Source organism: Pygoscelis adeliae, unplaced genomic scaffold (genome assembly GCF_000699105.1).
Source record: "Pygoscelis adeliae isolate BGI_AS28 unplaced genomic scaffold, ASM69910v1 Scaffold340, whole genome shotgun sequence".
Lineage (NCBI taxonomy): Eukaryota > Metazoa > Chordata > Aves > Sphenisciformes > Spheniscidae > Pygoscelis > Pygoscelis adeliae.
Window position 1 is genome coordinate 46,850 of NW_008823883.1, and position 9,090 is coordinate 55,939.

The 9,090-nt window shown below is 59.1% G+C and overlaps 2 protein-coding genes across 2 annotated transcripts in view; one reads left to right on the forward strand and one right to left on the reverse strand.

Annotated features, from left to right (window-relative positions):
• LOC103925979 (1-phosphatidylinositol 4,5-bisphosphate phosphodiesterase gamma-1-like) overlaps positions 1 to 9,015 on the reverse strand; it is a 19,703-nt gene extending 10,688 nt beyond the window's left edge. The window contains exons 1-7 of the mRNA XM_009334792.1: positions 8,595 to 9,015; positions 2,117 to 2,266; positions 1,914 to 2,007; positions 1,746 to 1,793; positions 1,019 to 1,103; positions 806 to 886; positions 680 to 714 (exon numbers count right to left, since the gene is read on the reverse strand). Of these exons, the coding sequence (XP_009333067.1) occupies positions 680 to 714; positions 806 to 886; positions 1,019 to 1,103; positions 1,746 to 1,793; positions 1,914 to 2,007; positions 2,117 to 2,266; positions 8,595 to 8,814 (713 nt within the window). The 5' untranslated portion in view covers positions 8,815 to 9,015. The remainder of the gene's footprint in view (positions 1 to 679; positions 715 to 805; positions 887 to 1,018; positions 1,104 to 1,745; positions 1,794 to 1,913; positions 2,008 to 2,116; positions 2,267 to 8,594) is intronic.
• Positions 7,624 to 8,503, forward strand: LOC103925990 (cation channel sperm-associated protein 1-like; the record flags this gene model as incomplete). The annotated part of the gene is made up of 2 exons (XM_009334802.1): positions 7,624 to 7,644; positions 8,387 to 8,503. Coding segments are annotated over exons 1-2 (138 nt in total), but the record flags the coding sequence as incomplete, so codon positions are not given.
• Positions 9,016 to 9,090: the final 75 nt, after the last annotated feature.

Sequence of the window (9,090 nt, forward strand, 5' to 3'; positions counted from 1 at the left end):
GCTGATCTAGTTGAAGATGTCCCTGCTCATTGCAGGGGAGTTGGACTAGATGACCTTCAAAGGTCCCTTCCAACCCAAATTATTCTATGATTCTGTGATCCCTGGCACCCATCCCTGCTCATATCCCCACTCACGTTCCTGATCCCATCCCCGCACCGATCCTTGGTCACATCGCTGCTCCCATCCCCACACCCACCCGTGCTCAAATCCTTGCTCCCATCCCTGCACCCATCCCCGCTCACATCCCTGCTCCCATCCCCCCTCACATTCCCGCTCCCACCCCTGTTCCCATCCCCACTCATATCCCTGCTCCCATCCCCACACCTATCCGCGCTCAAATCCCTGCTTTCATCCCTGCACCCATCCCTGCTCATCTCTGCTCCCATCCCCACTCCCATCCCCTCTCCCATCCCCTCTCCCATCCCTGCTCATCCCTTCTCCCATCCCTGCTCCCATTCCCTCTCCCATCCCTGCCCCTCAGACCACCCTTGCCATCCCCACCATCCCCTCCAGCCCAAGCCTGCCCCGATGCTGGGAGATTCTCCGGGGCCACGTGCACTGCCCGGACCCTCTGCTCTCCCCAGGCTCTGCCCTGCAGCCTGGCTGCATTGCCCACCCGATGGATCCGACCCTTGGAGGCTTGGCCGGGATGGGAGCCGCTGGGCTCCCAGGTACTCACCGCAAGGGGAAGGAGAGCTCCAACTGTTCGATGACCTGCAAGGCAAAGGAGGGGACCAGGCTTAGCTGGCCGGGGACACGCCACACCGGGCGGGAGATGCTTGGGAGGACAAGCCATGGCTCTTACCGACTTCTGTGCATCAAACATCAGGTTTTTGTAGAACTGGATGAAGTGGGAGAAAGTCATCTCATTCCTGGCTTCCACCTCCTGCCAGAGAAGGTGATGCATGAGAGCAGGGCCACCTGACCGGAGCCAGTGATACCAGGGCTGGCTCCAGCCCGGCTGTGGGGGCTTGAAGACCTTCTCCACACATAGCGGGGGTGCCCAGGGTGGTCTTACCACGAGCTTGTCCCGCAGGAACCTCATGTTGGGGACGCGGTAGTTCACCTGAGGCAGCATGGCCTTCAGGTCCTTCACTGTGATGCTGCGGGAGGGTGAGCCAGCGTCAGGGCACCGGCCAGACCCCGCAGAGGATGGATAACCCCTGGATGGGTCTCAGCTCCCGGCATCGGGGATCCCACCCCAAATCCTGGTGCCAGCGTGGTCTCTGGCATAGGGCTCCCACCCTACCGGGCTGTGGATCTCCGCAGTGGCACAGGACCCCTAATTACACGGGATCCGGCACGAGTGTGAGCAGAGGGTTGAGGAGAGGGAGCGCGTCCAAGAACCAACTGGGTGCTCTAAGCCATCATCCCATCTGGAGGTGATGCCCATCCCCATAATCTTTTAAGTCCAAATTCACTTGATTTGGGGTTTTTCCTGACTTGGGGAGATGTTTATGGGCTGCATTAATGGTCCAGCCCCTCCTGGTGCTGGTGGAAATGCAGCAGCGGGCGTGGGGGCATCGGGATCCCTATGGTCCCTACAGCGGCAAGGAGAGGACTTGCACTTGAGTCTCTGACTTTTGGTGCCTTCAAGAACCCCAAATAACCTGGTACACCTTGCCCCACAAACCCCGCTCCCAGCCTGGCTCAGCCTCCAGATTTGGGGTGCAACAGGGGGGATACGGCCCTGTCCAGCCAAACCCACTGGCCACTTCCCAACACGGGGCCGTGCTGGTGCTCACCTGCCTTCCCGTGACCGGTCCATCCCGTCAAACTGTTTCCGCAGCCACCTGGGAAGGAAGGGTTGGACAGATGGTGCTCAGCCCCAGGGGGGACCAAACCCAGGGGGGTTTTGTCCCCCAGACGTCCAGATGGGGACTGGGAAACGGGACCCGCTGGTCCTTTCTCACCTCTCAATCTGCAGCGGGGTCTGGGCTTTCTGGGTGTCTGCCACCAGCCAGTTGAGGCCCGTTATCCACAGGTTGATGTCCTCCTCGCAGAAAGCTGGAGGAGGAAGAGGAGGGTGGTGAGGTTGGGATGGGGGAGATGGGATGCTGGGGAGGCGGTGAGAGCCTGAAGGTGGCTGGGGGGAATGAGGAAGGAGCCCACCCACCAGCCACACTGAGCGTCCGCAGCCTGAAGTCCATCCCGTAGAGGATGATGAAGCACATGGTAAAGTCGAGCTTGCGAGCATCCTCGGGGTAGCGTTCAAAGTCCCGTGAGTTCTTCCCCAGGCGGATCTCCTTGATCTCCCGAATGTCAACTGCGGGGAGAGAGGGACATGGGACTGTTGCCAGCCACCCTGCTACTGCGGACACACGTGTGGGGCTCAGGAAGGCTGTGGGAGATGGGACTGCCAGGACACCATATGCCCTCTGGGGAGCCTTGTCCCCAGGATGGGGTGTCCCCATGGCACTGCCCATGGGTGTGTGATGGTATTGTGGGTGCTGTGGCCATGTGTCCTCTAGGGACATATGTCCCCGCTGTCCTCCAGTGATGTGTCTGTTAGTGTGATGGCACCACGGGAATTGCATTTCCTTCAGGGAACCATGTCCCCGGAATGGGGCATCCCCGTGGCACTGCCCGTTGGTGCATGATGGCATCATAGATGCCATGGCCATGTGTGCCATAGGTGCCAGGGATCCGTGTCCCCGGGACAGGCTGTCCCTGCAGGACTGCTGCACTTGCATGACAGCACCATGGGTGCCATGGCCACATGTCCTCCAGGGAACCATGTTGCCAGGACAGGGCGTCCCTGCAGCACCTCTGCAGCTGTGTGACAGAAGCATGGGTGCCATGGCCATGTGTCCTCCAGGGAACCGCATCCCCAGGAAGGGGTGTCCCTGCAGCACTACTGCAGCTGTGTGACAGCACCATGGGTGCCATGGCCACGTGTCCTCCAGGGAGCCGTGTCCCCAAGACAGGGTGCTCCTGCAGCACTGCTGCAGCTGTGTGACGGCACCATGGGTGCCATGGCCATGTGTCCTCCAGGGAGCCACATCTCCAGGTCCTTGCAGCTCTGCCCCCAGGTGTGTGATGGCACCCAACTGCTGTGTGTCCTCCAGGGACCCATGTCCCCAAGATGGGGTGTCACCACAGTGCTTCCCACTGGTTTCCCTGCTTTGTGGGTGCCATGTGTCCTCCAGACTCAGCCAGCCCCATCCCAGCCAGCACATCTCCAGCCACCTCTCCCCTGTCTTCTCCTTCCCAAGACAGACCCTGCTCCAGGGCAGGCTGAGCTCATCTGTTAATTGAAGACATCTGCCCAAAGGTGGCAATTTGGAGCCCTGGCAGCCCGGACCACAGGGCGTTTCTTTCCTGCCGTGCTGCTCTGTCATTATCTCGCTATATAAAGCCCCGCCGGCGGCAGGAGGGCTGGGTTTCCGGACCGCAGTCTTCCTCACAGCTATGCTGCTGGGGGAGACTTCCAACCCCTGGTTTTGCCAAGCAGACATGTCCCACCAGGAGCAGAAAAATAATATGATGATATTAGTAATAACACCCAAAGTTGTTCTCGATACCACGAGCATCACCCCTGGGCAGCTTTGCCCTCCGGGGCTGAGGCGCCGGCACCGGAAAGCGCTTTGTGCGGCTGAGGGCGGCCGGACCACCGCGCCGGGGTATTGTCCTGACGAGGAAATGGGTCATTTCCCGGAGAATTTCCAGCCCGGCCACGTTTCCGATGCGGCGGTGGGGAAGGGTGCAGGCGTGCTGGTGCCTTGACAGAAACCCTCAGCCTAATCCAAAGGGGATAAATAAAAGGCGAGCGCAGGGAGGAATAAGGGATGGGGGAGAAATCGGGCTGCTTAAGCAAGAAAAGAGGTGCGGAATAGTTTTTCTTGGCAGAAGAGCTCCGGAAAACACTGGAGGTTTTATCCAACCTTCCCTCGCTGGATGACGACAAGCCAAATTTCACGAATCGGGGTGAGATTTTAGCACATGTGATACACAGGAGGTCTGCACCCCTGCATGTGCTTTGTTTTCGGACTAGACCTCAAAAAGTGAAACCCCGTTGCTGTCTCCGTGCAGCCCTCATGGCTTGTAGCAAACCTGCTTTGGTATAAACAGGCAGATATTTGGGAGTAAAAATGGGTTTATAGGTTAAAAACCAGCTGCTCATCCCCAAACCTGCCCATCCACAGGGCGCTGGAGAGGGGTGAGAAGCCAGCGGCTACCAGGGCTCCGCCAACATGTCTCAACGCAGCCATCCCCCCCAGTTCAACACTGCCAAGATCTGGCCTTGGAGCCAACATCTGGGTGCTGCCAATAATCATAGAATCATCGAATGGTTTGGGTTGGAAGGGACCTTCAAAGATCATCTAGTCCAACCCCCCTGCAATGAGCAGGGACATCTTCAACTAGATCAGGTTGCTCAGAGCCCCGTCCAGCCTGACCTTGAATGTTTCCAGGGATGGGGTATCCACCACCTCTCTGGGCAACCTGGTCCAGTGTTTCACCACCCTCAGCGTAAAAAATTTCTTCCTTTTATCTAGTCTGAATCTACCCTTCTTTAGTTTAAAATTGTTGCCCCTTGTCCTATCACTACAGTCTGTCCCCATCTTTCCTGTAGGCCCCCTTTAAGTATTGAAAGGCCGCAATAAGGTCTCCCCGGAGCCTTCTCTTCTCCAGGCTGAACAACCCCAACTCTCTCAGCCTTTCCTTATACCAGAGGTGTTCCTCTGACCATTTTCTGTAGCCTCCTCTGGACCCGCTCCAACAGGTCCATGTCTGTCTAGTGCTGAGGACCCCAGAGCTGGAGGCAGTGCTCCAGGGGGGTCTCACCAGAGCGGAGCAGAGGGGCAGAATCCCCTCCCTCGACCTGCTGGCCACGCTGCTTTGGATGCAGCCCAGGATACGGTTGGCTTTCTGGGCTGCGAGCGCACATTGCCGGCTCATGTCCAGTTTTTCATCCACCAGTACCCCCAAGTCCTTCTCTGCAGGGCAAATAGCCCAGCCCCACAAAGAGCCGAGGGAAGAGGGAGCGGCGCGGGGCTGCACAATGCAACGCGGCCGGCGGCTTCCTGGAAACCACATCTGCAGCGGATTTGCAGCAATCATGTCAGAACTATGTCTCCAAACTCCTCCCTGCATTGTCTCAGGGGTCCCGGGCGATTAAAACACTCTGGAAGTCAGTTCCAACTGCGAAAATCCCTTTTCTTTTCTAATGCAAAGTGAGCAGCGTGGTGCAAAGAAGGTTTTCAATATAGGGATGGTGGGAAGATGATGTAGGACCAGTGGCTTTTAGGGATGCTGAGAGCCTGGGAGTTTTCTTAATGCATTAGGAGAAAAGCAAAGCAAAGCAAAGCGGTCGGAGGGAATGGTTGTGCTGGGAAATCCCGCTGGCCTGGGCAGATCTGTGGTGGCACGAGCTATGTTCCCTCGTGTTCGCCTCAGTCACCCCTTTTTGCAGGACACGTGGCAGCTCAGACCCTCCTGTACAGGGGGGATTCAGTGACTGCATCCCCCAGGACTTCCTGTGGTGTTGTGAAGCTGATTTAAAACCTGAAATAAAAGATTTCCTCCTGGTCCAGCGGCGTTAAACCCCATCTGGATTTTCTCCTCCCCAAACGGTCCTATTTCTAATTATTTGGCGTTAGTGAGGCTGGAGGTGTGATCCCAATTAGCTGTCGTCGTGGCAAACCATCCCTCCGAAATGCTCTTGGGCTTGCCAAGCTGCCTTCACCTCTATTTCTTTTAATTTCTTGTAAAGATCCCTTTTGGGCTGTTTTCCACTAGATTTCATTCTTGCACTGGGGTCCAGGGTCTGCGGAGGGTGACGAGCTGGAAACCCTCTGGGATGAGGTTAATTTTGGAGGCGATGCTACAGGCAAACCCATCGGCATGGACACGCGTCCATCAGCTGCTTAATGAAGCGTGTAATTAGCCTGCATGGTGCGGTGCGTCTCGGGGAGAGCCAGGATCCGTGTCCTGGCCCTGCCAGTCCGTAACAGAGACATCAACACTGTTGTTTGTCCCCGCTAATCCCTCTGCAAGCGGGGTGCCTGGTTGAAGGGGGGATTTAAAATGGCCTGGGCAGGCGTGAGGTCGGGTGTGGGGTGGGAGCGAGATCCCAGGGTTGAATAGGAGATCCTGGCGCTTCCATAAAATCTCAGCGAGTGGGAGGACGTGCGAGCACGGAGCAGGGCTGGACCACGGGGTGAAGATGTTCCAGCTCAGCACAAAGACCGGGATTGCTCCCACCCAGGGCTGGGGGAAGCGGGTGGTGGGGTTGGATGGCAGGATTGTACCATTTCCAGAGGGATTTTCCTTTTTTTTCCCCCTTCCGGATGACCTTGGAGGATGCCCACTCATTTCCATGGGAGCCATTGCATGAGAGAAGCCAGATCCCAAGGCACCGGTGGGGAAACTGAGGCAGGGCATCGGGAGTGACCCGAGACCCTGACCCAGTGGTGTGCAGTGCTCCTGAAAAAAACCAAGGAGCTGGAAACGCATTATTTCCGTGAGCGGGGAACGAGCTCTTCCCCATGTGGACCAAAACCACCTCTCCAAAAATGGGTGCACTTCCTCCCCTTGCCCATCCCTCCTCCTCCTCCTCCCACAAATCTGCTCCTGAGCCCAGCAGGTCCGGACAAGCATGGATCCTGCTCGTGCCAACACTCATCTCCAGATGCCACCCTTCTTCTCGACTCAAAGCCTCGCCATGTTCGGCAATCTGGCTTGGGGTCGGCTCCTCTGAGCGGGAGCTGAACCGTCCTGGGGATTTTGCTCTGTCTCATGCAAAATTATCGGTGGGTGGTGATTTTTGGGTGGGTGATTGGTGATTTTTAATGACACCGTCCGAGCCCCCCCAGGGAAAAGGTACCTGTCATCTCCCAAACCTCTAGGGTGGGCTTTGCCATCGTCCAGGTGAGATGGTACCCCAAAACTGGGTTCCTCCCCACATGGGGATATGGGATGAGGCGATGGTATAGGTCCATGTCACCCCAACCCCGTGTTTTCATCCATTGGCTCTTTTTAGCTCAATTTAAGAGGAGGTGCAAGCCTTGAGGTAACGAGCAACCAGTTAAAGAGCACCAAGGCATGGAGCCCCACCGATGCCCGGCAGTGGGAGTATGCCCCAACAGCCTACTAGCCACCAGCAAATCCACAAGTAAGGGTGATTTTTTATGGATGCTCCGGTGGGAGCATCTCCTGTGCCGGATGCCAGTGCCACCAGTCCAAACTTTGCATTGACATCATTAATGCATGTGGGGCAGAGCCCAGCTGGCCAAGTCCTCTCTGGGCTGCATGGGGCCACCATCATGCTCCACCCCATGCTGCTGCCTGCCCTGGAAGTCTGAGCACCCCATTTTTGGGGTTAAAAGCACCGTGAGCAGGCAAGGTGGTGGCCGGCTCCTTTATCTCCTTGCCAGGGAGGGTATAAAACCCCAGGGATGAAATGGCAGCAGCTTGAGCCCCACGGCAACTTAGGGACCACGTGAGGCTGGGATGGAGGAGGCGAGGGTTGCTCAGCCCAGCAGCTCCTGCGTTTATATCTCTGGGCATCCTACCATGGCTGGGCACCCCACCACGGTAGGGCATCCCACTGTGGCTGGGCATCCCACCGTGGTAGGGCATCCCACCATGGCAGGGCACCCCACTGTTTCCAGGCACCCCACCATGGCCAAAGATCCCACCATGGTAGGGCATCCAAATATGGCCAGGACCCCACTATGGCCAGGCTACCCACTGCGGCTGGGCACCCCACCATGGTCAGACATCCCACCGTGGCCAGGCACCCCACCGTGGCCAGGCATCCCACCATGGCCAAACATTCCACTGCGGCTGGGCACCCCACCGTGGCCAGGCACCCCACCATGGCCAGGCACACCACGGCCAGGCACCCCACCGTGGCCGGGCACCCCACCGTGGCCAGGCACCCCACCGTAGCCAGGCACCCCACCATGGCCAGGCACCCCACCATGGCCAGGCACCCCCCTCCCAGGCACCCCATCATGGCTGGGCACCCCATGGCCAGTCACCCCACCACAGCAGGGCACCCCATGGCCAGTCACCCCACCACAGCAGGGCACCCCATGGCCAGTCACCCCACCACAGCAGGGCACCCCATGGCCAGTCACCCCACCACAGTAGGGCACCCCACCATGGCCAGGCACCCCCCTCCCAGGCACCCCATCATGGCTGGGCGCCCCATGGCCAGTCACCCCACCACAGCAGGGCACCCCATGGCCAGTCACCCCACCACAGTAGGGCACCCCACCATGGCCAGGCACCCCACCGTAGCCAGGCACCCCACCATGGCCAGGCACCCCCCTCCCAGGCACCCCATCATGGCTGGGCGCCCCATGGCCAGTCACCCCACCACAGCAGGGCACCCCATGGCCAGTCACCCCACCACAGTAGGGCACCCCACCATGGCCAGGCACACCACGGCCAGGCACCCCACCGTGGCCAGGCACCCCACCGTAGCCAGGCACCCCACCATGGCCAGGCACACCACGGCCAGGCACCCCACCGTGGCCGGGCATCCCACCATGGCCAAACATTCCACTGCGGCTGGGCACCCCACCGTGGCCGGGCACCCCACCGGCACATCCCCAGCCCACAGCGCCGCTGCCACCGATACTCACTGTCCCCTTCCACCTTCTCGGGCGTCCGGCTCCAGATGATTTGCCGGGTCTCCAACTTCACCTGGAAGGTCCTTCGCTCTGGCCTCTGTGACTTCTTCTGATAGAATAAGGTGAGGACGGTGCCCATCTCCAGGCAGCGGAGAATCCTGCCCATGTCCCCTGCCTCCATCCTGCCGTCCTCCAGAAAGCCATTGACACTGTTGAGCCTGGCCACGGACATCTTCACTGCGCGGCCATCGCCCGGCAGAGCCGCAGAGCCGGGGTTTTCTCATGCAGGAGAGGACGAACCAAATAGCCGAAACCTCCCTGGGGATTTTCTCTGCTCGCTCCGGGCACAGGTTTCCTCTACAGCCGATGTCCCCTCCGCCGCACCACGGCCGCGGCACGGAGCCGGGCTCGGCGACGGGGAGGAAAGGGGTGGGCTGGAGGTGCCGTGACCTTCTCGCTGAGGCTGAATCCGGCCCTGGCGTTGGCATCCAGTGGCGGTGGGAGAAGG